This window comes from Aspergillus multicolor (assembly GCF_047715735.1).
Source record: "Aspergillus multicolor strain CBS 133.54 unplaced genomic scaffold BDW74scaffold_15, whole genome shotgun sequence".
Taxonomy (NCBI): domain Eukaryota; kingdom Fungi; phylum Ascomycota; class Eurotiomycetes; order Eurotiales; family Aspergillaceae; genus Aspergillus; species Aspergillus multicolor.
In genome coordinates, this window is record NW_027395966.1 from 321,170 (window position 1) to 346,350 (window position 25,181).

General features: G+C 52.0%; 10 protein-coding genes and 1 non-coding gene across 11 annotated transcripts; 3 read left to right on the forward strand and 8 right to left on the reverse strand.

Annotated features, from left to right (window-relative positions):
- Positions 1–171: 171 nt before the first annotated feature.
- BDW74DRAFT_t141 lies at positions 172–278 on the reverse strand. The gene has a single exon. It is a non-coding gene; the product is annotated as a tRNA-Glu (tRNA).
- Positions 279–1,094: 816 nt separating this feature from the next.
- On the reverse strand, positions 1,095–2,134 carry BDW74DRAFT_29536 (uncharacterized protein). Its single transcript, XM_073732442.1, has 4 exons — positions 2,018–2,134; positions 1,908–1,958; positions 1,564–1,859; positions 1,095–1,507 (listed from the first exon to the last, which is right to left on the reverse strand). Exons 1-4 carry the CDS (start codon positions 2,088–2,090, stop codon positions 1,460–1,462), a joined length of 468 nt encoding a protein of 155 aa, XP_073583074.1. The 5' UTR covers positions 2,091–2,134; the 3' UTR covers positions 1,095–1,459.
- Positions 2,135–5,115: 2,981 nt separating this feature from the next.
- Positions 5,116–6,936, forward strand: BDW74DRAFT_168393 (sugar porter family MFS transporter; the record flags this gene model as incomplete). The annotated part of the gene is made up of 7 exons (XM_073726821.1): positions 5,116–5,293; positions 5,368–5,566; positions 5,621–6,045; positions 6,092–6,127; positions 6,183–6,481; positions 6,560–6,806; positions 6,860–6,936. The coding sequence occupies 7 exons, from the start codon at positions 5,116–5,118 to the stop codon at positions 6,934–6,936; spliced, it is 1,461 nt and encodes a 486-aa protein (XP_073583075.1).
- BDW74DRAFT_185648 (MFS transporter) lies at positions 6,909–9,109 on the reverse strand (the record flags this gene model as incomplete). Its single annotated transcript, XM_073731079.1, has 2 exons — positions 6,909–8,664; positions 8,769–9,109. The coding sequence occupies 2 exons, from the start codon at positions 9,107–9,109 to the stop codon at positions 7,305–7,307; spliced, it is 1,701 nt and encodes a 566-aa protein (XP_073583076.1). The 3' UTR covers positions 6,909–7,304.
- A 2,927-nt stretch (positions 9,110–12,036) lies between these two features.
- Positions 12,037–14,125, reverse strand: BDW74DRAFT_185650 (acyl--CoA ligase; the record flags this gene model as incomplete). Its single annotated transcript, XM_073731080.1, has 6 exons — positions 12,037–13,028; positions 13,087–13,189; positions 13,260–13,591; positions 13,652–13,924; positions 14,013–14,034; positions 14,114–14,125. 6 exons carry the CDS (start codon positions 14,123–14,125, stop codon positions 12,037–12,039), a joined length of 1,734 nt encoding a protein of 577 aa, XP_073583077.1.
- A 254-nt stretch (positions 14,126–14,379) lies between these two features.
- On the reverse strand, positions 14,380–15,330 carry BDW74DRAFT_29766 (HNH endonuclease family protein). The gene is made up of 4 exons (XM_073732443.1): positions 15,057–15,330; positions 14,804–14,972; positions 14,600–14,738; positions 14,380–14,536 (listed from the first exon to the last, which is right to left on the reverse strand). The coding sequence occupies exons 1-4, from the start codon at positions 15,242–15,244 to the stop codon at positions 14,424–14,426; spliced, it is 609 nt and encodes a 202-aa protein (XP_073583078.1). The 5' UTR covers positions 15,245–15,330; the 3' UTR covers positions 14,380–14,423.
- A 1,455-nt stretch (positions 15,331–16,785) lies between these two features.
- BDW74DRAFT_178936 (uncharacterized protein) lies at positions 16,786–17,409 on the forward strand (the record flags this gene model as incomplete). The annotated part of the gene is made up of 3 exons (XM_073729323.1): positions 16,786–16,954; positions 17,031–17,113; positions 17,167–17,409. 3 exons carry the CDS (start codon positions 16,786–16,788, stop codon positions 17,407–17,409), a joined length of 495 nt encoding a protein of 164 aa, XP_073583079.1.
- A 1,211-nt stretch (positions 17,410–18,620) lies between these two features.
- BDW74DRAFT_154681 (uncharacterized protein) lies at positions 18,621–19,958 on the forward strand. Its single transcript, XM_073724714.1, has 2 exons — positions 18,621–19,523; positions 19,588–19,958. The coding sequence occupies exon 1, from the start codon at positions 18,744–18,746 to the stop codon at positions 19,428–19,430; it is 687 nt and encodes a 228-aa protein (XP_073583080.1). The 5' UTR covers positions 18,621–18,743; the 3' UTR covers positions 19,431–19,523; positions 19,588–19,958.
- A 344-nt stretch (positions 19,959–20,302) lies between these two features.
- On the reverse strand, positions 20,303–21,452 carry BDW74DRAFT_29803 (peroxiredoxin family protein). The gene is made up of 4 exons (XM_073732445.1): positions 20,968–21,452; positions 20,732–20,895; positions 20,523–20,663; positions 20,303–20,452 (listed from the first exon to the last, which is right to left on the reverse strand). Exons 1-4 carry the CDS (start codon positions 21,128–21,130, stop codon positions 20,417–20,419), a joined length of 504 nt encoding a protein of 167 aa, XP_073583081.1. The 5' UTR covers positions 21,131–21,452; the 3' UTR covers positions 20,303–20,416.
- An 80-nt stretch (positions 21,453–21,532) lies between these two features.
- BDW74DRAFT_168397 (uncharacterized protein) lies at positions 21,533–23,200 on the reverse strand (the record flags this gene model as incomplete). Its single annotated transcript, XM_073726822.1, has 3 exons — positions 21,533–21,683; positions 21,780–23,128; positions 23,159–23,200. 3 exons carry the CDS (start codon positions 23,198–23,200, stop codon positions 21,533–21,535), a joined length of 1,542 nt encoding a protein of 513 aa, XP_073583082.1.
- Positions 23,201–24,006: 806 nt separating this feature from the next.
- On the reverse strand, positions 24,007–24,950 carry BDW74DRAFT_29796 (uncharacterized protein). The gene is made up of 2 exons (XM_073732444.1): positions 24,114–24,950; positions 24,007–24,027 (listed from the first exon to the last, which is right to left on the reverse strand). The coding sequence occupies exon 1, from the start codon at positions 24,705–24,707 to the stop codon at positions 24,204–24,206; it is 504 nt and encodes a 167-aa protein (XP_073583083.1). The 5' UTR covers positions 24,708–24,950; the 3' UTR covers positions 24,007–24,027; positions 24,114–24,203.
- Between the last annotated feature and the right edge of the window lie 231 nt (positions 24,951–25,181).

The following is a 25,181-nucleotide window of genomic DNA, read 5'->3' on the forward strand; positions in this document are numbered from 1 at the left end:
CAAGATATTTAGGGGGCCCACCATCGTACGAAGAATCTTTATGATAGAACGACAGCTAAGCAGGACTCCGGTGAAAGTTTGAGTATCCAACTTAACTAACAGCAGCAAAAAATATTTTGCCAGCAACGCCTGTGATACTCGGACATGGCCCAGGAGCAAAAATTATGATATTTCCGATACGGGGAATCGAACCCCGAGCTGCGGCGTATTGATTACTGAACTATGAAAAGCCGTGATCACGTGAAAAGCCGCCATGTTGACCGTTACACCATATCGGATTTTTGCTCTGAATTTGGTTAGCATCTCTAATATATAGCGCAAAAACATAGAAAAAATCCCCGTCTTCCAACAAATGCATATATTACCATACTTATGTATTAGTGTCGAGTTTGTTCTTTGTCTCGTAGTGTTGGAACTGTCTCATTAATAGGTAGTTTACGCTGTGTGGCGGAATAGCGGTGCTCCATATGGGCTAGTGTCTGTTCTCTGTTCAGTCTGCCGGCCCTCCTAAAAATATATATTTCCTTGCCCTGAGGAGACTCGGTCCTGTCCCGGGGTTAATGAACGACTGACTCCAAAACTCATTTGACACTTCCGTGCCAGGTTTTGACAACTCATTAAACCCCTTCAACGTCCTACAAGTCAGCTCCGTCGGCTGCCGTCTTACGGCATCGGGCTCATAAACCCAGAGGCGAAGTTGGCGACCACCGTCCTTAGCTACCAGTAGCCTGCGTTAAGGACGAGGACAGCTCGGCATCTGGCGACTACGTAGCTCAACGGATAGCATGCCAGGGCGAAGAAGTCCAGAGTCCGGCAAGCAAACTCCCTAGCTAGATTTCGCCTAGCATCCGGCGACCGCAATATTGTCGCAGCTACTGAGTCTAGCCATGGTGTATAGCCCGGCGCGAGCGTGCTAGGGGCGAGGGTGCCTAGCATTTGGCGACTACGCTCCCCGGATAGGCTGTGTTAGGGGCAAGGAAGTCCAGATTTTGGCGGCCACCCGTGGACTGCCACCCACTAGGCCGTCTCTGGGGCAAGGAAGCCTAGCACTTCGACTATGTTATTTTTACATTTACCTAACTGAACCATGGCCCATATTAGACACCTATAGCGGTGCAGAGTCTATTGGCAATACATCGAGGCATGTGCTTAGTATCGCGATATTCGAAAACATAGCTTGAGCTCGAGGGCGCTGAGCTAAATTGGTTCGCCAAGTCGCTTTCTTAGAGCATGTTCTGGAGCAGCCACGGCCATGGTTCAGTATGGTGGTCCCTCCAGCCGGGCACGAGTCACTGCTTTGCAGACAAATAACTTTCTAAGAATATGGTACTTTATCGCCCTGTTCATGGGCCAAGGATTCGACAATTGCTGCTATATACACATTGTAAACAAGAGATGTCTAGGGTGGTACATACCCCCCCAGCAAGACAAGAAAACTTCTCGTACAGTATATTCAAATCTACTGGACAATGCGGAAGGGACCGAGAACGCTGAAGAGGGAAGGCATCTGCACCGTCTAATTAGCTTCAATCTCAAACTCGCTAAGCATGGGAGATCGCCAACCTGAGGAGCAGTGTTAAGAGAAGTGCTCAGACGGAGATACCAAACAGTCTCGTCGTCAACCTCGGGCAGGTCGGTAGGAACGGTGAAAGTCACACTGGTAGCGTTGCTGGGGATGTCGTTCTGACGGATCTTGATTTCAGCGTCCGACTTGACGCCGTTCATGACGCTGACAGGGTTGTTGTAGAGCCACAAGCTGTAGTTGGCCGCGGGGTAAGCGTCCAGGTAGGAATCGCAGCGGCCACTGTTGCGGTCGAACTTGATCTCAACGGTGGTGCCAGCAGCGATGGTGCTGTTCTCTGAGGGTTGTTAGATTGGAGTTGGCAAGGATGACACGGCGAACAAACCGGTAGGTCCCGAGTAGGCGTTGATGCAGGAGTAATCGCGCTTGCCCCAGGCTGTTTCCAACGCTATTAGTTTCGTCCCCGATGAGCAAACATGGCCATGGTCGGCTTACGTTGGTACTTGTCGAAAAGAGCGGAGGCGCTGGTGGCGAGGAGGCCAGTGACGACGGCAGCGGTGAACTTCATCTTGTTTGATTGATGGTAGAAGGCGATCGCGATGGTGATTGATGGCTGATGATCGCAGTCAAACGACGTGGAAACCCGAGTTATTTATACTTGGGAACCAGGGGTTCGGCACATTTCAAGGGCCCAGCTGAGATCGTCGCTTCCTTCAGCACTGATTGGCCTGGTCTTAGATCGTCTTCCATTTCTGGAACAATTCTGCAGTGCAACCTGGAGAGCTCAGCCAGACTGGCGTAGAGAACTGCGCTGTCATCGCTGCACCGAAGGGGCATTAACAACCGTTACACGGGAGCTGAGGAACAGGCGCTGAAACCCGGCAACTTGTAGCCAATCTCAATGCTATAACATCGGTCAACTTTCACTGCAGCGACCTCGTGTTCTCCCACACCGCAAATCAGCTGCAAAAACATCTGAGACCTCTGACGAAGGCCAAGCAAGTCACGAGGTCCACAGTCACCGGCCCATCGCTGTATCCACAGTTTTCCAAGCGGGTTTCGAGTTGATTGCACAACCTGATGGCCCCTGTGGCTCTTGGGGACGTCAACTGCTCGAGTTCCGATGAACCATGCCCAAGCGGATTACGTTTGCATGATGCGGAACATCGTATTTGTCTGATCGCAAGGCAACTGACAAAGCGACCGAAGCCTGTTTAATTCTGGGGCTTTGAGATGATCACTGGAGAAGTTTCGGCATCCCCGGACAAGCTGTGGAGGCTGCCGTCGGCTCGCAGTTGGAACGTTCTCGACGTTGTCCCCGGCCCAGAAATAGGGGTCTTGTCTATATAGTAATCCAAGACATAATATAGGTTTAGATTGAAGCGATGTTCGAGAATCCTCGCTGTTCCAGCATAATAGGGGTGCGGTCACTGGAGCAAAAACAGTTAGCGAAAATTAACCGAAGCATGGAGCTTGGACGAGTTTACTGGGATGTGATGCAAGATAGTGCTGGAGAAATCACTGCTCTCCTGCATGGAACTTTTGCGGATGTGTTTAGGCGCAGATAGATTATGTGGCATGGTGTTTGGTATAAACAGAAGCAAGACTCCAAGACTACCCTGCATCGTCTAGGCCTCACAGGAGTCGCATCGCAGCTAAACGGGTGAAAGGAGCCAGTGCCAACACATAAGTTGGTAGACTCTTGCAGTGCTCTAGTGGTGGTCTTCTGGAAGACGCGCGAATGGCCGCCGGGTAGCGGGCCATGCTGGAGAGCCTAAAGAAGTCTGTGAAGAAGCAGATCATCGACTGCGCGAGTTGCAGCTAAGCTCGCCATGACCGAGACACAACCTCAGCCTGATGTCAAGGCTGTGATGCTTGAGGATGACCAGAGCTGACTTTGTCGCGGGAGGGAAGGAGCGACTGACGGCCTGAGGCCAATGGGGATTTTACCTTCTCGTCTTAAATTCGCCCACAAGTCAACACAACATCCTTCCACCTGCTCCCCCACGATGCTTTCATGGATGACACACCGAGATCTCTCGAGATATTTGATGCATAGGACGAACTAATCAGGATAGTGAAATCCCACTCGAACTGAGACGGCCGCTGCTCGTTTACCTGCCTTCCAGCTCGCATCGACTTTCAGTCAGCCTCCGCGACGACACCAACCAAAGACGCTACGGTGACATCGTGACGGAACCTCGAGCGATAGCCAAACTGGGTGAGTAGTGCAAGACGAGATACAAGCCCCATGTGCCCTATTTCAGAAATGGACATGAGGCTAACGGAGGGGAGATTAACTGAGATCGGTTCAGGACGGCCATGGCCGCAATAACCATGGACGACGCAACAACCGAGTTGGGTTCCCTGATCAATGGTCTGCGTGCCTGATCACTCGATTGGTTTCCCTTTACCATTTTCGAGATGTCAAACAAAGTCGCGTGCTTCTGACCAGCCGTGCCGCATCATTCTCGCCGAACCACGAATTATCAGACGATGGACATGGCTTGATGGGATATATTAGCGGTGCGTGCACAGACCTGCAGTGCGTGGACATGCGACAAGAATGTCGGTTTCCCGCACTACGCGTGGTGTCAACAAGACGTTGGATCACGCCTTCGGGATCGTATAGACAGAGGGGCCATCGGAGGCCAGACTCGACTCGAAAGCACGCGGGATATAAGCTCTTTTGAACCAGCCACCGGTATGACCATCGATGCTTAACAGCCCATGCCCAGTCGGCAAATCCGCCGCCCGCGATCGAGTGTAACAAGAATGCGGCTACGATTTCGGTCATGACCTACAATACAGCTCGGTTGGATGATCTCCAGCTGGAAGATCCCAGTTAATCATCCTTCACTCTTCTAGTAGTGATTCTTCCGCGCCCGCGGTCAAGTCAGCGCAGCATATGACCCCAAGGGAAAAGCCTGCATATCGCGCCATCGCTTTCCGACTCTTTTCGTGGACCCTGTGGCTATAAAAGGCTCGTTAAGTCTGCCAAGACTGCTTGAGCGCCAACACTCATGTGATGCTTGAGAGACGCGTAAGTCCGCTATTTGCATCCCCCTTGCAAGAGGTGGCGGTTGACTTGTGGACGTTAACAAGAGCGGCTCGCAAGCTCTTCAGTAAAGAATTCCGATGGGCACCACTTCGTTCAAGTGGCTTGCGCTAAAGGACACTTCGCGATCCATCCCCCCGCTAAGAAGCCAAGAAGCATTCTGATTGATCTTCTTCTGGGCCCCATAACCCACTTGCCTTACCCCGGACTTGATAAAAATGGTGTTATGCTCAGCTTCGATGATGTTATCTCCTGGCCTTCGAATCACAAGAAGTCCTCCTCAAACTATTCGGCTTTATGGATTCCAACGTCGGAAAACAGCTGCATAACGCCATGCGACCATGGCCGCCATGCCGTAGGTATTTCCCGTGCCTTTTGGTGGCATGGGCGTGTCACAGCACCGTTGAGTGTTGACTTCCCCGCATCAGCCAGGATACAAAACCTGCGCATATGCCGATCTCAGTCACGATTCCTTCTTTCTCATCGCGGTACTCGTCCCAATAATTCGACCTGATTAGCACGCTTGACCGTCATCATGGGCAAGCTACTAGGCCGCCTACGGGCGGTGTTCTTGGTGTCGGTGTGCTGCGTCGGATCGTTCCTATTCGCATACGATACGGGAATCATTGGCGGCATTCTCACTTTGGACTCCTTCAAGAAGTCATTTCGGTATTCTGAGGCAGAGAGGGCAGATATTGCTTCGAATTCAACCAGTCTTTTGCAAGCCGGAGGTGCGTTCTCGACCCATCCCTTCCAAATTCACACTGATAACAGTCCTTCAAAACAGCCTTCTTTTCGTGCTTCTTCGCCTGGCCTTTTACCAAGAAATTTGGTCGACGATGGTCTATCGCGGTCGCATCCTTGATATTCTGCGTCGGTGGTATAATTCAGGTGGCCCCAACCCATTCAATTGGGGCCTTCTATGCGGCGCGCGTGATTAGCGGTGTCGGGGTTGGCATGGCCACTGTAATGGTGCCCATGTACAGGTACATCTCAATTGTCTTATGATAGTTAGACTAAGCTAAAATCCACCGCTGCAGCGCCGAAATGAGTCCTAAAGAGATCCGAGGACAATTGGGCAGTCTGTTCCAGTTCTTCTTCACACTTGGTGTCATGACCTCCTACTGGATTGACTATGCGGTCGAGAAACACGTCGAATCATCCGATCGCCAATGGCAGATTCCTATCGGACTCCAACTTGTACCCGCCGGTATTTTAGGTATTGGCATGCTATTTCTTAAAGAGAGTGTGCGATGGCTGGCTAGTGTAGGTCGACACGAGGAGGCTTTACAGTCGTTGATTTGGGTGCGCGGAGGAGAAGATACCGAGGAGGTTCGCGCTGAAATGGCGGAGATCCTGGACGGAATCAGCGCTGAAGTTGCTGCAACTGAAGGAGTCACCTGGAAAGAGCTAAATCTTCCAGCCAACAAGTTCAGGATCTTCGTCGCAATTACTATTCAGATATGTACGTGCACTATCAGCAAGTTGTTGACCCATACTGACGTTTCTAGGCGCCCAATGCACCGGAAATACCTCACTGGCATACTGTGCGTTTACTTTCACCTGGACCATGTCCGGAAAGAACGAAACTAACTGCAATAGACGCCCCTCAAATTTTCGGTGCTGTCGGAACCAGCGAGAACGATACCCTATTAATTACAGGCTTCTTTGGCGTTGTCAAAGTCGTCGCATGCGGGATCTTCGTGCTCTTCCTTGTCGAACGAATCGGCCGGAAATGGTCCCTCGCGCTCGGCGCGTTCATGATGGGAGCGCTGATGCTCATCGTGGCCATTCTTGCTAAGGTCTTCACGCCGGATCCCAACGCCACAGGGATCTCCTCGCCTACCGCTGCGTCCATTGCAATGATCTATCTGGAGGCTGCCTCGTATAACATGTCTTGGGTATGGAGCCCACCGGGAATAATAAAGTGTCCCTCGAGAGCTACGTTCGCACAGTACGCTAATGAGACGGTTAATTAGGGCCCAGTACCATGGCTCTACATGAGCGAGATCTTCCCAACGCGCATCCGCGAAATCGGTATCGCCGTCGGAACCGCAACGCAGTGGCTTTTCAACTTTGTCTTTTCGCAGGCCACGCCGCACGCGGTGAGTAATATGGGCTGGCGGACGTTCCTGATGTTCTGCATCTTCAACTGGGCGATCGTGGTCTACGTCTTTGTGTTTATCAAGGAGACGACTGGGAAGTCGTTGGAGGAGATGGAAGATGGTATGTATACTCGCTTCTGGATTATGTTTAGTGTTGTGGGCTAACGGTTGCAGTGTTCAACTCGAATCTTGTTCGGTTCAGGAAGGATGAGGAGCGGGCAGCTGAGGGAGTTCCTGCGCGCGAGCAATGAGAATGCCCGTTCTTAGCAATAGATAGCATGAGTTAGGCATTGGAAGGGGACGAAGGCAGCTGGTCAACATAGTGGATCAATGAACGTTATTTCAGACTTAGCGATATGTCTGTTTCATACTTGATCTTCTAGTTTGCTTGTCATCCTAAAGGGCTACTGATACATCACAGACCTACTAACACCGAAGATATGAAAACGCGAGAACGGCCATGTCCCCAATTTCCAGCCATCGTGTCCTACGCATGAGAGAAGCAGTGACTGTATCTTACGCAAAAGATCGGATGCTAACAAACAGTGCAGTTCATAATTCGTGAGGTATCTTGGTCTATATACACGTTCCTCATATCAGGATATCTATCCATTTCTTTTCATACATCTCCCTTCTTCTGAGGGCTATACACAGAAGCGCAAGCCAGCTTGCTCCTCTGCCTCAGCCACGGCCCATACATGCGAAACAACACCGGGATCGGAATCATCGCAACAGCGATGCACCCCAACAGGGTCCCAGTCCACTGCACGCCAAGGTTCGTCATCATCTGCCGCGAGAAAAGCGGGAACGCACATCCAACCGCCGACCGGAGAATCGTATTGGCAGCAATCGTCGACGCAGCCAGGGTAGGGTAGCAGTCGACGATATAGTTGAAGCATTGCAGGAAGATGCAGAAGATGCCGAGGCCAGTGAGGACACCAGACGCAATAGGCGCCATCCAGTGGATATCGTCTCTGTACCCGCACCACCCGAACCAGAATAGACCGGCTGTGAACGCGACGGATCCGACGATGGCAGGGGTAAGGCGCCATTCGGGCACGGGCTGGCTGTGGTTCGCGTCGAGTTTGCGCTTGTATGAGCCCTGCAACGCGAGGACGTATGCGCCCCCCACGAGCTCGCCGATGACCAGGCCGACGAAGGCGAGTCCGCCGACGCCGAGGTTCATCCCGTATACCTGCTGGAAGACGACTGGGTATGCGCCGAGAAGTGCGTACATGAGGCCGTATACGAACGAGATGTACAACGACACGAGGAGCAGGATTGGCTCGGTGACGAGCATCTTCAGCGGGCGCAGGAAGTTGTTCCGTACCAGCTGGCTGAACTCTACCTCCACTTCATCTTGCTTTGCATGGATGCCCCAGTTATGCGTCTGCCTTCGTAGAACCGCAGCCTTGTGAACAAGAATAACAGGCGCATACGTCTCATCCATGAAGCAGAACGCGAGCACGAACCCGAGGAAGACCATAAGCGATGAAATGTATAGGATCCACCGCCATCCGAGCGTCATAGCAATGAAGCCGCCAACGAACGGTGCCGCAAAGGGTCCAATGAACACCGCCATGCAGAACACGGACATGACGATCCCGCGCTGCGCCGTGGAAAAGAGGTCTGCAAAGACGGCAGGCACAACGGACACGGGGCTCGCGGCGAACAAGCCGGCGAAGAACCGCGTGATCATGATCGTCTGGATGTCCTTCCCTGCTCCGCATGCGACAGTGAAAACACCGCACCCAAAGATCCCGAGACAGATCGGCAATCGTCGACCAATGACTTCGGACATGGGCGCCCAGGCGATCGGGCCAGCCGCGAACCCGAGGACGTAGAGCGTTACGCCGAGCGAACCGACCTCCGAGCTGATATTGAATTCCTTCGTCACGGCGGATATACCAGCGGAGAAGACGGCGCTCGTGAACGATGTCGCGAATGTACTGTATGAGAGGATGCAGACGAGGAAGATCCTAGCGATCACCACTGTTAGCCAACCGCCCAACCCAACCCAACCATCACTCGTGCCAGAACTGGTATTGTGCTATCTTACCTCCTCCTCAACGACCAGTTATACGGATGCAACGGATCGCCCGCCCCATCGAATTCCACAACGAAGCCCTCCGGGTCCGGGATCAGAGGCGGATACTCCTTGCCCGCGCCCATGGGCAGCCATGTCTCGCGCGGCTGCGGGCCTCGCGTTGAGCCGACAGTGGTCTTTTGTTGGAGCCGGTGTGTTTCGATGCGCGAGAGCTCGAGGGAGTCCGGTTGGTCGAGAGTTTCGGTGTCCGATTCGGTGTCTGTGCTTGTGCGGGAGGATTGTGATTGAGAATTGATATGGATGTCCGTCTGTGTTATGGAGAGCTCCTTGTCGTCGACATTGATCTGTGTAGCATGGTCGTGGTCATGGTGCTCCATTGCGCCTTATACGCAGGGACTACGCCTGCTCGTGGGTGTAATTGACTTGGTTTATCGTGTTATATTTTGACTTGGATTTTCTCTACGAGAAAACAAGGGCACAGCGACTCGCTATATACCACTCCAAGCTCCATCCACATCCATCTAGACCCATCTCGCAATTTGCAAATTTTCTCCCCGTCTCGGCCTCCCGAGACCCATCCATCATGCTATGCTATGCTATCATCAGTCTCGGAGAGGGAAAGCCCACAGTCCAGGACGAGGACCCCGGCGGAGTCGAAGGCCAGGTTTCATACATCAAAATCAACAGCGGGATCCATACTTTTCCGCACGTGCGCGTTGACATCAGGCCCTATCTCGGCGGCGGGATGCAAGCCACAGTTACCTGCTGCAATTGGCCAATAATATTGTGGAAATGCAGAGCATGCTCGGTTGTGATCGGAGTTGTGGCGTAGCAGAGATCCAGCTCTTTCGGCGTTGTGGCGTCTTCCGTCAGAAGCCGAGGATATCCAGGCTCGGTTATCCGCGCTTTTTACTGCAGTGTCTTCAGTTTTATTTTATACTCCAGTTTTTTCTTATCAGCGTCAACAACGTCAGGCTGCAAGCTTGCAAGCTTCCTGGGCAGACCGACCTGACCTGGACTCCTATGTGCAATTCCCGACACATCTCAATCGCATCATGTCTATTGAGCTCGGCAATGGATACATTGTTCGCTGAAAGGCCGTTCTTCGAGGCGCGGATGAGTCGAATCAGGCCATGGCCATGTCCTGCCTGCAAAATCGTTCTTCCAAAGCCTCAAGCTCATCCCCAAGCTTCATTGCCTGATTGGTGGGTCTGATATGAACTCCGAGGTTCAGGGTCAAGTTTCAACCGCCGCAGACCCGCTGACGGAAGCGAAGCGAAGCGCAGCGGTAATATGATATCAGTGGAGCCCGGGACTTATATTGTACACAAATGGTTTACGTATGGGGTGAGTTAGGGCTAGCTGCGTCCTGTAACCGCATATCATCGGTGAGTTGTACGTAGAATAGTATGCTAGGACGACCGAACGTGCATAATGCTTACGTCCAGTAAGCGTAACATGAGAAGGTTAGACTGTGACCAAGAAGGAAGTGTGGCTGGCTTGGCTAAGTCTAGTCAAGCCCTAACTCTCCCAGCATTGTGCTTGGGGCAGTACGGCCTGTGACTATTCCTATACACGAGGACTCCGGCAGATCAAGCGACATTGGGCCCTACATCAAGCAACAATTACTCTTGGCCTTGAAGCATGGTAGATCAGATATTGCAGGAACACGGAAACCAGAGCTCTTCAATCTAAGACGCTTAATGCACCAAGGTAAAGGTAATAGGAAAACCGGGATTAGCGGTAGACAATGCCGGAAAACTCTCAAAAAAACATAGTCGGAATATCAGGAATCAAGACACCAAAATTGCGTACGCTTTGCCCTACCCTTAAATCGGCCCCTTCGCCATCCGTCCCCATCTCCATCCCTTAACATCAGCCGTCTTCAGCCTTGACTTGATATTGGCTTTCACCTTGGACTCCAACTCCGGCATCCTCGCGCGCACATACACCGCAACCTCCCCCATGTGGCTCTTCAACTCGGACATGGCCAGGTCGACCCCTACTCTCCAATTCCAGACACCGCTATTCCTCTCAATCACGGGGTCTACGACTGGTGGACACGAGCAATTGAGCCTCACCGCATTGATCGAGTATATGCTTAGCGAGAATGGCCCTTCTTGGGTGGGGTGGGAGCTGTCCAGCATCTCATCAGCATTCGTCGGTCTTCCGGAAAAGTCACATCATAGGGTATCAGCAAGAGGGAGAGTGTAGAATTTACGCGAAAATCGCAACCCGAAACCTCCACACCTTCCTCGCATTCAAGAGCCTTGGACTATTCCGCATAATCGTACTCGTTGCGCGCTGATGCCGCGCCGACAAATCTTTGAAGCGTAGGATCCTCCTCGTAGGCGTCATAAGGCCCTTCTCATTAACACAGCGGAACTGGCCCTCCCACGAGAGGAAGTCCCGCTCATCTTCCAGCGCTATTGTATACACCTTTCCATCTGATTTCCCAAGCACGACCTCGATCGCGTCGTAGGTAGATAAATTCACCGTTTTGAACTCGACGTTGTTCCGCGACGACTCCATGCATGCATAGTTGGGGTTGGCGCTCGTCTTGGTGCCGATGTCTGGGCTTGGACGAGCGCGGTCAAGCCAGCCGTGGAACTCGGTTGTTTCGGCGTAGGAGTGGTGCTCGATTGAGGCGTAGGAGAGGTTATGGTTTCGGCTGGGGCTGGCGCTGGAGCCGCGGGGATGGCCGTTGGTGTGGTTGTTATTGCGGCCGGCGCTGTTCGCTTGGGGAGGATTAGTGCGGGTGTGCCAGGCGCCAGGCCAGGATCTGTTCAAAGGTTCTTGTCAGAAGGCGACTGAGACTTTCTGAGGAGAGTTGGGTTGGGAGGAGGAGGGGGAGGAAAAGACGCTTACTCGCCGCCGCGGAAGAGGACTTTGCGGGATGTGATGTGTTTGACGCACTCCATGATCGCGGGCTGTTGGTGATGTAGATGGCTCTAGATATCGTAAGTGATAATTGAACGAGAGAATGGAGTTAGCTAGAGATTTTAGCTCAGCTGTCATCGGAAGATAAATCCTTGCATGGACCAAGGCTTTCATCCTCCGACCTGGAAGCATTCCCGTCCAATGGATGCCATCATCAATTATATTCAGCGTCACCGGTTGATAAGCCGGATAAAATGCGATTTGACATGGATATACCCCGGGATCTTCATGCAATGCAGGAGAAAGCTGGGAATCTTTGATGGAGTTGGTTGGTGGATGAGAGTAAAGCTCAAGTGTTGGTGCGTCCTGGGTCGTACCTTCCCCGGCAAACAGTTTATAAATAGCATTATATATAGCCTCAATATTACAGCCTCGCTTTTACCTTCTCATCTCTCACAACCAACCTCTTCTCTTTGTCAGACTTTCTCTTATTCCTCTCCCGATCACGCAGCATCCTCCTTAGAATCTTCCCACTCGCGCTCTTGGGCACCTCATCCAGGAACTCGACCTCAACAATCCACTTATGCCGCACCTTTTTCGCCTTGACGTACTCGATCAGCTCTTTGCCCACCTCCTGCACGCCCTCCTCGCTCGCTAACCTCCCCTTAACAGGCTCCTTCAGCACAACATACGCCTTCGGCTTCTCACCCGCATACTCATCCACCACAGACGTAACGCCCACATCGTCCACGGCTGGATGCCCCAGAAGCAAATCCTCAATCTCCGCCGGCGACACCGCAATACCCTTAACCTTAATCATCTCCTTGATCCGATCGGTGATGACAATGAACCCCTCGCGATCCATGTACCCCACGTCGCCAGTATGCAGCCAACCCTCCTCATCAAACGTCTCCTTGGTCGCCTTCTCATTATTCAAATACCCCATGACAATCTGCGGTCCGCGCGCAAGGATTTCACCCTCCTCTTCATACCCCACTTCCTTTCCTGTCTCAGTATGAATAATTTTCACCTGGGTATTTGCGACAATCATGCCCCCGCGCTGCGCATACTCATACGACTGTCTTTCTGGTGGGTGTGCCGTAATACAGCTGCAAGACTCCGTCATGCCGTACCCCTGTTTAAACCCTGTCCAGGGAAAGCGAGCCTGCAACTTCTGCAGGATCTCACCGGAGATCGGGGCCGCGCCGGACGAGAAGCGCCTTACGTGTGACAAGTCGTAATTTAAGACAATGGGGTCTTGCAGCAGGCGGATTATAATTGGTGGGACGGAGAGGATCTCTTCGATACGGTACTCGACAATCGTGTCTAGCATGGATTTCATGGTGAAGGAGGGGAGCATGTACACTGTGCTGTTGCGGATGATGGGGAGGTGCATTTGGTGGACGAGGCCGGTTACTGTTCACTCATATTAGTATCTGGCATCGAAAATAACGAAGGTAAGGGGTAGGCGCACTGTGGAAGAGAGGCAAGACCGCAAGCGACTTGTTCGTCTCCTTCTGCGTAAGCTGGATGATTTGCATGCATTGCGCGATAACATTGTGATGCGCGATCATCACCTGCAACCATCAGCACAATCCCCGCCTATCCAGTACTTCGATAAAGTGGAAGAGAAATAGATGAACTCACAGCCTTCGGCAACCCCGTCGTCCCCGAACTAAAGCTCAAAAACCCACAGACATCGCGATTCGTCTTGCCTTCCGGAAGACTATACGGCACAACCTGCCCCTCCAGTCCATACCCCCTCCCCCTATCCACAAGCGTCTGAACAGAAACATACCCGTCCTTGCGCCCCTCCAGTAGGAAGATCCGCTCACGCGGGATTCCCGCACTCCGCGCCGCTGGAATGGCCACATCCATGCTCGACGGCACCGTCATGAGGAACTTCGCGTTCGCCGTCTTGAGCGCATAAATCATTTCCTCAACGTTGTAGGCGGGACTCGCGCCGGAGATTACGCCGCCTGGACACCGTCAGTTCCCCGTTTCCACAAAAGTTAGGTAGGAAATAAATTGGTCCGCACCAGCCCGCACAACAGCCAACATGGCAACCGGATACCAAATCGTATTCGGACTAAAAAGGGCGACTGTATGGCCCGGTTCTAGACCATACTCTTTGATAAGAGCCGTGGAAACGAACGTCGTGAGATCTGCGAGGGCATCGTAGCGGATTGATTCCTTGGTCAGGGCGTTGACGAAGGAGCCCAGTTCAGTGGGGGATGTGCTGCTCTTCTGCTGGGATAGGGGGGAGTATCCAGAGTCAAAGAGCCAGGGCCAGATTGGGAGGTTGGTTGGGACTGTGGGATGGGAGATGTGTTAGTGATGGTCTTGGAGGATTGGATTGAAATTGGGGATGCGAGGGGAAGGGGAGGAGACAGGACGCACTGTCAATGTGTGGTCTGGTGGACTTGAAGATCATTTTGATGGTTCTGCTAAGTGAGTGCGATAAGGTAATGGCAAGATCTCGGTTGAGTTGACACTGACACTGACAGGACCATCTTAAGAGAAGCTGGGGAAATGCGGGGGCGTGGGGGTCGACAGAGAAGGGCCCTGGCCGAGGTTGAAGACCCCGCACCACATCGGTTATTCCTACTTGTCATCTAACATGGAAAGACCATCAAATGGCAAAGCCAATGAATATACAATGTTTGTTCGAACTTGATTCGAAGGTCTGTCTTACTACTGACCATGCCCTTATGAAGACGTAAAACACCAAAGCCAGCAAGGAGTTCTTCCATTCTCAGAGCAAATTCATTTTTCAACTCAGTTTTCCCTTGTCGCAACTAACTGTCTTTCCTAGCAGGTAGCGAGCAAGTCCTCCAGGGCACTTTTCTCCGCCGAGGTCACGGACAGACCATAGGTGTACTTGACGGTCGTCCACATCTTGCCATATGTGCAGTAGTAGGACTCTGTAAGCCGCGTTAGTCAGTCCATCAAAAGACTAAGTAGGGTTTTAGCGTAAAGAAACATACCAAGAGGAGGCAGCCACTCCTCAGGACCAGAGTCGCTCTTTGCCTGGTTGACATTATCCGTCACAGCCAGCAGCTGTGGGATAGTCAAGTCGTTGGCAAAGGCCTCGCGCTCATCGGTCGTCCATTCGCTTGCGCCGGACTGTCATGCATCTTGTTAGCATAACTCAAGGCCCCAAGGAATTAAATAGGATAGGAAGCGCATACGTTCCACGCATTGGACAACGGCACAACGTGGTCGATATCGACATCACTCTTATCCGTCCACGTCGCGCCGTCGTATGGCGAGTACCAGCTGCCAGTGACGGAGCAACCCGAGCCCGTCACGACGTTCGTGCCATCGCGGATGAGGACGCGCTCGCGCGTGTTGCATGAGCTAATAGTAGCTGTCAGTCGCAGTGTTCAAAATGAAGCCGGTCCTATATATAGAAAAATGGATGCATAGAGTAGTTTAACGTACTCTCCTTGGCTGATCCAGTGAGGGAACAAATCCCGATCGTAGTCTGCGCTTGCGCCGGCAGCACGGACGGTCAAGGCCTCAAGCTGGGTCTCTGCGACCGAGGTCGAGGGGATGCCAGGGGGTGTGGCACCCACCTGTGCGACCTGGAGAGCGGCGGCGGCAAGGAGAACGGGGAGAATGCGGGGCATGGCGCTGGTTGGAGGCTTGGAGCTGTACTGGAGAGTCAACCTACAGGAAAGAAGAGTGTCTTATATGCTGCAACAAATAAGCCGTAAGGCACTGCCAGCGATAGCGACGTCGGAGGACGCCGCTCGTTGTGCAGAGTCCCGGGCGCCTGATAGTGGCCTATCGTGATAGACTATCATGGTGGTTTGGCTGCACGCGGATCAGAGACGGCGCTGATTCGTTGTTGCGGACGGATCGTCGGGGGTTGCAGAAGAGAAGTTACATCGGCGCGTCTTGGTCTAGGAACCACGCAGCCAACGTGCGCTTGGCAGTCCTTCTTCAGCCTTATCGTGGTCTCTGCTCGTCGCATTTTGATGAACTTGACCCATTTTATATTGAGTGGGCCAGGGTCCTACCGCGAATCGTCGTTCAAGCAGCCTGCAACGTGATAGACTGATAAGCTGATATTCAGGAGGGATTGAAGGCTTGCCTGTACCACGGCCTCTCCAACTCTAGCACCGCCGGCGCCTACCTATGTGACAGAATCTGGGCCTGGCCTGTCCTCATGACCTCGGGTACCGAGACTTTGTACATAGCATATTTCGGACTGGTCTCATCATGTTCTCTTTGGATCGCCTATGGAGACTCTTCTCCAATCCGCGAGTATCATCCCAGTCACGCCAATACAGCCCTCCTCATTGCGGACTCGAAGGCCCAGACAGGACAGACGCACAAGCGCTCCTCAATTGAGAGAGGTCCTCGCAAGAATAGCTCATTCTGAAGCGAGGAAGTCGGAATTGATATGCCCACGGCGGAGGGCCTTCTGCCAAATACCAGGTCTTAGACCGGAAAATGAGAGAATGACCGCTTGCACAGACCAGGCCGAGCAGTAGTTTCAATACGTTCCTCCAAACCATTCTCACTCAGTAATGGTGTTCGTATAGCATTTTTGGCCAGGATCTCGCGCTCGTTCGAAAGCGGCTTCACTGCGCCCATGCTTTCAATGGCGCCTGGAAACGGGAACAACAATTTCATTTTGCGAAACAAACTCTCTTTCCAGACGAGAGTAAAATGTCCATGTTGTGAGCCTCATGGGCAGTGAAGTCATCCAGGGTGAAGTTTTCCCCGTCTGGGTCCACGGGTACGGTACGTAGACATCTGCAAACCTACCGTAGGTACCGTGCGGCTGGTATATCCGTCGAGGACCAGATAATATCCCAGCACATGGAGGTTTTGGGAGCCAACAACACTTATCTCGGGGTTGTCCTTCAACCGAAACCCCAAGCCGGCACCTTCGGCGCAGGCACCTGGAAGCTGGTTCCAAGGCTCCGGGCTGCCGCCCGTGACGTTGTCCTGGATTTGAGGTAGAGCAGTCATTCGAACTCATCAAGAAGACGCCAAGTGGAGGCCAGAAGACAGGATGATGAAGCTGGATGGGTTGATGCAGTTAAAGATAAAAGCCGTGGCCTTCGGTCACCGACCTCGATCATTTACCAGAAGTTTCAACTCACCAGCCTTCTAAAAAGCTTCATCTCAATCTTCCACGCTATCGCATACATCCATAATGACATACAACATCACCGAGAAAGAGACGCAGCCGAAAACTTGGTGTCACCTCAGCGGCAGCCCCTCCTCGACTGATACTGTGTTTCCGAGCTCTGCCAAAGCTGGCTGGTATACCGCGATGCCTCGGAATAAACAAACTATCATGATGCATTTGTCAAAGACGGCGCGTTCGTTTTCACAAGTAAGTTTCCTTTTTAACATTGCCCGGTATATGCATGCTCGAGACTAATTCTCTCGTGATAGCTTGGAGCAGCGGCCTCACAATCGACGACTTCATTTCAACCTCAATCGAGGGACGCGCGAATGGCGATTTTATCATGCATCGCGTAAACGGCGTCCCCGTCGACCTCAATGTCAAGAACAACTTGCCATCGGAAAGATGAAAGCGACCATTTCGCAACGGTTCAATTTCGACGGTGTTGCCTTTGATGTCGATTACGATTGCCGCTTTATCAACTTCTGCATGAAAACAGATGGCGAGTGGAAGGTCGTTTACGTCAAGCTCCTCAACGAGAAGGACCGGCTAGTTCCCGTTGACGGTCAGAATGTGCCGAGCTTTGGATGCGACAAGTTAAGCCAGTTTCCAACTGGGTACCAGTATCTCGCAGTGGCCCAGAAGTGATCAGGACATCCTATCCTCGATGATCTTCCGACGATGAACAATGCTGTGTTCTTCAAGCTGTACGCGGCCATGGATGCGTGGCTTGAGGGTCGTCCTGTCGGTGACCTCCTGCAAATTCCGAAGGATGCATCGCCATGATATTGAGCTAGCGAGAGGAGCGGTTTGCTGGTCTTTCCAAGCGCCGGCGTATGCTATGTTGGGTGCTTTGTCTTAGCGTCTTCGACCTAGGTCCATGGATTTGGCTTGTATAGAATGACAATCATCGCTGGATGATAATTTTGGCTCCATCGCGCATAAGTCTGGCTTACTGGCAATTAATAAAAAATCGGGGTCATTTTTCTTCGGAAATTGCTGCCACTTTCCCGGGAATAGGGTCGATTGTTATGGCTTATTTCTTCACAGCTGCTCTCCGGAGATATCGGCCACTGTCGAACAGACAGGGAGCTGCGCCACGCCAAGATGAGCTTTCAGCAAAGGCCTAGAAAGACAAGTACATGGGTAAAAGGCCTAAGGATTTACGTTACCTTGGTGAGTAGCCGCTCCCTGAACAAAGAAAGGAACGAATGCACCTACCTAGAACTCATCGCCAACCAACTGATCCAGTCTCTATGAGCCTGATGGCGCTAGGCCGCATATCGAAAAGCCGTAGCCTAGATGGTCTGGTAATTCTACCTAGCGTCCTCTTGCGCCTAGAACAAAGAATAGATAAAACCGCTAAACCAAACAGCGCTGCGTCTTTTCTGTTGGTGACTACAGCCTGGGGGCTCGAGGTAGAGTCGAGTATGATAACTGAATCCGGACCATGGTCAGTCCTAAACATCTAACTCGTAGTCTGGCGTAATTTTCGAAATGGGGAGTGGTGAGATAAAGATAATCTGGGGTTCCACCTCGGTTAGACGGCAGGGAAAGCCACCCAGCTTCGTAAGAGATACCCCATTGATGGCGCCCGACCCTGCCAAGAATGACCCTGGCCTAACAGTTTAGGTAGCCATGAAATGTTCTTCGTTGGCTTGACATCACTGACTGGCGAACACCCGGCGTTTATGGCCCATGACGTCGAATGACCGCGCCGCGCAGCACGGGCGCTTGGCAGGGCTCCCGTAGCGAATGGGCGGCCATGAACAGTGTTTTGGCCCCAAAGACCACGGACATAAACAGGGCAGGGCAAGGAGACACTGCCCCAGTAGATCTGCGAGATGAGGCATCAAAGCCAGCGGCCGGGCTATAAAAGCCTGACCTACCCCGGACTTTGACCAGCTTGATCGATTAGAAGATCCATCATCCAGGGTCAACTTACCGCTCTATACCCTTATATTTCGTACATAGCATACGCCATGCTCCGCCTACCATCTACCGCTCTCTTCTCCCTCCTCGCTCTCACGCTCCCGGCCGCTATCAACGCCCAGTCGACATCGGCCAACTGCTCCGTCTTCAACTGGGACCGAAACGACCCTTACCTAGCAACCTACCCGCCCCAGCGCATCTCGGGAGCTTCATCATGCCCCGACACAGGGAACCTTACCTGCGCGCTGACCGCGGAAGGTGACGGTCAGTACTCCGCCTCAAACAACATTACCGGCCTGTCCACGACCACATTCACCTCTGTCGTGGCGGACACCGTTAGCGAAGGCAGTCTGATCGGACCGGGGTTCAACGAGAGCATAATCGGGTCCATCGACACAACCCAGATCCTGAGACCCGGCCAGTCGGCGTACCTCAATTTCACGGCGTACAAGTTCTGCTACACCGGTATAGTGGCCAACTGTACCGAGGGCGTAGACAATGGCACTGCCGTCGAGGCCTGTGCCCCGGTCTGGCACGAACAAGGAGATTTCGCGACGCTGGATGGAGATTACTGGATTGTGAACATCAGCGCAAGTGATGTTGATAAGTACGACGACCCGTATGCGAACCAGGTGGGCGGCGGAGGCGATGGTGAGGGTGGTGCTCTAGGCTTGAAGGGAAGCATGAACTCGGGCTTCGCGGTTTTGGCTGGATTGGTGGTTCTTATGGTGGTCTGATCGACGACTTTGATGAAATGCATGGCAATTGTATGATACTTTGAATGATTAATCGTGATATGATAGTGATTGTCCGTCGCTTCAAACGTAAACCCGCAGATTCGGTGGTAGGATCAGTTTTCTGTTTCCAAACCCGGGGAGAGATGGCTTGACACACTATCAATTGTGAATTGCGACAACTCCCTGTGGAGCCCTGAAGTTAACGAGCCATAATTAGTTCACTCAAAAGTGTCAATATTGTCGCTGGAAGAATAATATCAAAGCAGGAGATGCCCAGGAGACAAGTCCTTTCGACACTCGAAGGTCAAAATTGAAGTCTCTTCGACGCCCCTTGCGGACATCAGCGAAGTCTCAGCTACCACAAGGCATCTGCGTAATGACCTTGGCCTGAATACAAGCTTTAGCTCTGGGTCGATGATGAAACTGGAGGCGCGTTGACCGTTTCTCTAAAGAGGTGAGAAAGCTAGTTTTCTTCTGGAGGGGCGGCTCCTGCCAACAGCAGCCAGTGCGCTAAGCCCGAAGCGGTGCGACACCTAGACATCCGGCGCCGGCCATGGTGGCTATCACTGCGGGCAGGGAAGACTATGGTTCTTATGTTAGTTTCAATCCATTGAGAACATCTAGTTCTGATGGGGAAGAAAGTAGCTCCTAACAGCGCGCCTAAGGTTATTACGTCGACCAAGGGAGATTTCCTCGTCCCTTAAGATCCCAATCTCGCCAATCAAGTCTATACTTACGTCAGGGGGGCTGTTAGTGATACTGTAGAGGGAGCGAATAATATGCTGACAGATAAGCGGTCAGCGCTTGATTCCATCCCAACAGCTCGTAAGATGTACGTTCTCTAGCCCTGGAAACGAAAAGAATGACCGTAGTGCAATTCCTGGTACAAGCGATTGATGCAAGAAACAATATTGCAGAGCATTCGACATTGTATTCAATCTCCAACCGAGTCTACCATATCCGCGCTATGTACACTGAATAAACACTTAAAGATGAGCTAGAACCTGGTCCGCACCAGAAACCTATCGCACAATCAGCACCATGTCATGCCACACTTCACGGACTCGAAAGCCAGGAACGATAGATACATACCTCGACAGCACCCTTCTTCGTCTCAATATCCGCATACGTAATCTTGCCATGGTCAATGATAACCGCATACCGCCCAGTCCGTCCACCATTCGCCCAACCAATCGACTCGGAGAATTTCGCGTCGGGGTCGGAAAGGAACAGCTGCACAAGACGCCCCATCAGCGCAAACTTCACGAAGCGGCGGACGCAGAGAAGCAAAGGGAACGTACAATATCATTACCCGTAACCTGGTTCGCCTTCCCCCAAGCACTCATCACAAAGGGGTCATTTGACGCAATAACCGCAACGATCTGCACGCCCTTCTTCTTCAGCTCGGGGAGGTTGGTGATGTAGCCGGGGAGGTGATTAACGGAGCAGGTGGGGGTGAATGCGCCTAGAGTAAAACATGATGGTCAGCTTAATTTCAGAGCCAGAGAATAGATTCAGTATATGAGTGAGGACGCACCAGGAACCGAAAACAAAACGACCTTCTTGTCCGCCCACTCCTTGGAAGCGTCGTATTTGATCGGGATGCCGCACGCGGTGACCTCGCCCTTGTCTTCGGACCAGGGGATGTACTGGAACGCGACGTCGCTGGGGAAGGAATCGCCTGCTTTGAGAGGGGACATTTCGATAAAATGTCGATGCAATTGGGATGTGGGCGAGCTTGGGGAGTGTAGGGAGGTGAGAGAAGAAAGTGTTGACTGCGGGGTAGGACGGAGAGGAGGACCTTGGGAGCTTTATCAGCGGGGCCCGGAGAGCTCCGTCATTGATGCCGCAAAAGGCGAATTCCCGCCCAATTGCAGTCAAGTGATGTACTTGCACTGTGGGTCTTAAGAGAATTGGAATCCAGTCCATGGCCCATAGTTATTGCATATTTACCGAGTACCTGATTATACTTAAAGCCATCAGATCTGGAACTATCAAAAGTACACATGGGAGCCTAATTTTGCTCCGTGGTGGGCTTAATGAGCACACAGGCTATTGACGGGTAAAATCTATCCATCTATCTAGATAACATTTCCTTTGACCTACTTCAGAGTCCGAACATCGGTATTGTGCCAGATAGCAACTCCCACGAAGCTTAGCACCCAAATCGCCGTTCCCGCAGTCAACATCATCTCCTGCGCATCGCTGTAAGCACGCTGAATCGCGATGCGGGTGGGCGTCCCTACGGGGTAGCTAATCTGGACATCAATCGAGCCGCAGATCATCAGGAAATTAACCTGCTCTTCAATGGGGAGGTACTGAGCAAGCTTCGTCGGGAAGATATCCTACCAGATGACGCCGGCGACCGTGGCCCCAATCGCGCCGCCGATGCTGGAGAACATGGACAGAACGGCCACGACGGCTGCGATGTGCTGATGGACTGCCGAAGACATGGCTGCAATCTGCGGGGTGATGGTAAGGATGCCACCGGAGATTGAGAGAAAGACGAGGCACATGATTTGGTAGCCAATGTTCATGTCCGGGTCGCGGAAGTAGATTAGCAGGCCCATGAAAACAACGTAGATTGGAACCGCGCCGTAGAGCGTCATGGGTTTGTACCGGCCGGTATACCGAATGATCAACCCGCCGCAGATCCCAGCTACGCTGCTACCGACGCTATATGTGTTGGCTACGTAGCTCGCCTGGGTGACGCTGAGGTCGTTGACAGCCTGCAAATAGGAAGTGAACATGCTGAACCAACTGATGAAGAGAACAGCACCGAGTAGGCATGCACCGACCATGTTCCGGTCGAGCAATAGCGAGAAGGGCATGAATTTCACGGGCGCGAAGAACCTCTCCCATGCCGCAAAGAGGATAATCAAAACTATCCCGAAAACCAGCAGACACATGATAAGCGGCGAACGCCAGCCATCGGCTTGCATGCTATAGAGGTTGAAACGTAAGAGAAATAGAGCAAGACCAGCCGTTAGCAGTAGAAGGCCGATTGCGTCAAATTCGCGGCAGTAGTAAATCATTGCTTGCAGGGGTGTCATAGAGCCCTTCTCAACGACAAAAATGCCCTCCTTCTTGGCTTTAAGCGAGTTCCAAACCAACAGCCCTAACAAAGGCAGGCATAGGACGGGTATGGCGATACATAAAAACCCGTAGCACCATTGCCATCCTGGGCCGTCAAGGAAGGCTTCTGAGATAGGCCCTCCCAGCCAGATAGTAGCAATGGTGGGAGATGACGCCAATGCTGTCATGAGGGCACAATTATGCAGGGCGGTTGTGTCGGCGATTAAAATGCCCACGGTGTACAGGAGAGCGTTATTACCGACCGTCCAAAACACTTGAGCGGCGGCGTACATTTGCACACTGTCGGTTGCCGCCATCATGATCAGCCCGACCGTTGTAATCAGAAGGGAGAATGCGTAGCCATGCGGGCGTCCGAAGATGTCGAGGATCTTGGCAATGGTCAAGTTGCAGACTCCTCCGAAGATACTGCTGAGGATTGTGACGGTTGGTGTAAAAGAGTGAAGGAGAAAGGCCGAGGTCACATAGGGGAGCAGCGATGTGGAGGCATTCTGCTGCATCAGCATCGCGAAATAGACAATCCAGATCAAGGCGTAGGCGACTATGCGAGTAGCTTTAGTCCAAACAGTGGCAATAGCCTCGACTTTTCGGACACCAGCCTGGGTCTTTTCTTCATCATTGCAGACTTCGCGAACCCCTGTTTCTTCGACATCCTTGCCTTGTCTGCAATGTTCCATTTTGCTGTCCACATGTAAGTCAGGGAACAACGTTAGATAGTTGGAAGGTGGAAGCAAAGAAAAAGGAAAGGCACGCGCAAGTGTAGTGGAAGTACATATAGATATCAGTATGGAGCCTCAGCACACTAGAGCACCAATGATAACTTGCTCAATCCCGCGCAAGTTCGTCAAGCCAGCAATCCTTTGAACCGCCGAGTCATGCACTAAAAGGTTCTTAGGCTTGGCCGTCGAGGTTCTAGACTGCTTTCTTGACATTTGATCGAGCCAGCAACCTGTAGTTTGGGGTGGCCTCATTGGGACCCCATCGCCCGAGTCTATAATGCAGCAGCAACGCACTCTGGGTCAATGAGCAACTGAGAATTTGACCCGGTCTGGATGGGCTCTGTCTGCGGGCTTGGGAACTGTGTCAATGGCAGAACCATATATCGGTTGCATTCATGGAGCGCGTCTTCCTCGTGCGTGTGCTGTGATGGGTGGTTGGCTGGCTTGGAGTTTAGACCATGCCCTAATATATCGCCCCGGTCAGCCATGAGGGGCACAGCAATAGTTTCTGGAGGGAAAGAAGGCAAAGTGGCCAGAAACCTCCTCTCAGTGGTAAGCTGCCCCTTTCCTGTCCCTGTCCATTGTATAGATTGTAGCCCTCACAGCTCAACAAGTTATATTTCCATGAGCTCCACCCGAGTAGGCGTATTTTTCGTAGTTGAGCTCTCGTCTTGGTGCTCCTGACTTGAAACAGAGAGATCGAACTTGCGGGCAATAAGACAATGTGTCGCTGCTATACTCAAAATCCTCAGACTCTTTGCTTCGTAAAGTCCCTTTGCTTCGAGCTAGAGGCTCAACATCCTAAGTGTCAGAGGCGCGAAAGTGCTCATCAGGGAGAAGAACTGATGAACAGATGGTGGAAAATACGCGCCTGAAATAACGCACTGACTCTTATTCTTGCTCTCCGTGGAGCTCTGTCTCAATTTTGGTTGTAGCTTGTGAACGTGGTTCTTGTCCAGTGTCAAGGCACGAAAGGGTGACCGAGATTGTCATCGTCATTCGGAAGTTCACGAACAACAAGTTTCGGGACGTCATCGAGACTAATGCCGAGAAATGCACAATTAGTGGGCGCCGGAGCTGACATCGCTCTATTTCCTCTTATTGTCGGGTCGACCAAGCTGATAACGAGGCGCCATACGATGACGGCCTTCAGTGAATATGGCGGGAATGGCCAGAAACAAGACGCAGAGGAGGGAAATGGACAAAGAAACAGGCCAAGAGAGTCCGAAAAAAGCACGAGAAACAAAATACACTGCAAAGCATGAAAAAGAGACGACACAAAACAGAGGGCGGAAGCGTAAGACAGAACCAAAAGACGGGAGCGGATGAGAGCGGACGGCGGCCACGAGCGGGAAGAGCGAAAAGACTCGTGCCCTCCTAAACGCCTAGAGGGCACGAAGCCGGGTAAGTCGATGACCGTCCAGGACAGCATCAGGACGAAGCGCTCCTTCCCTGACACTGCCATGAACACAAACAAAAGCCAGAGTATACCTAGGTATATGAATGCGGCATCATGCCCATTGCATAGTCGAAATGCATGATGCCTTGAGTCATTAACATGGCAGACGGCAGACCGGCTGGCCGGAAAGGTACAACCCTCGGCCAGGTGGCCTGCCTAGAGTAGGTAGATGACAAACCTATGGCAGATCAGCTGCACTATACGAAGGCAACCTCTAGCCCAATTGATCTGCAGATAGTAGATGGTAATAGATGGCACTAGATCGCAGGGGTAGGAATGTCTATGTAAGGATATCTATGTAAGATTATGAAGGATAAGGATATAAAGAATAAGGATTAGGATATGAAGGATAATAATGTGAAGGATAATAAGAGTGTGAAGGATAAGGTTAAGGTTTTGAAGGACAAGGATGTGAAGAATAAGGATGCCTATAGAGTAAGAATGACTATAGAGTAAGAATGCCTACAGTGTAAGAATATC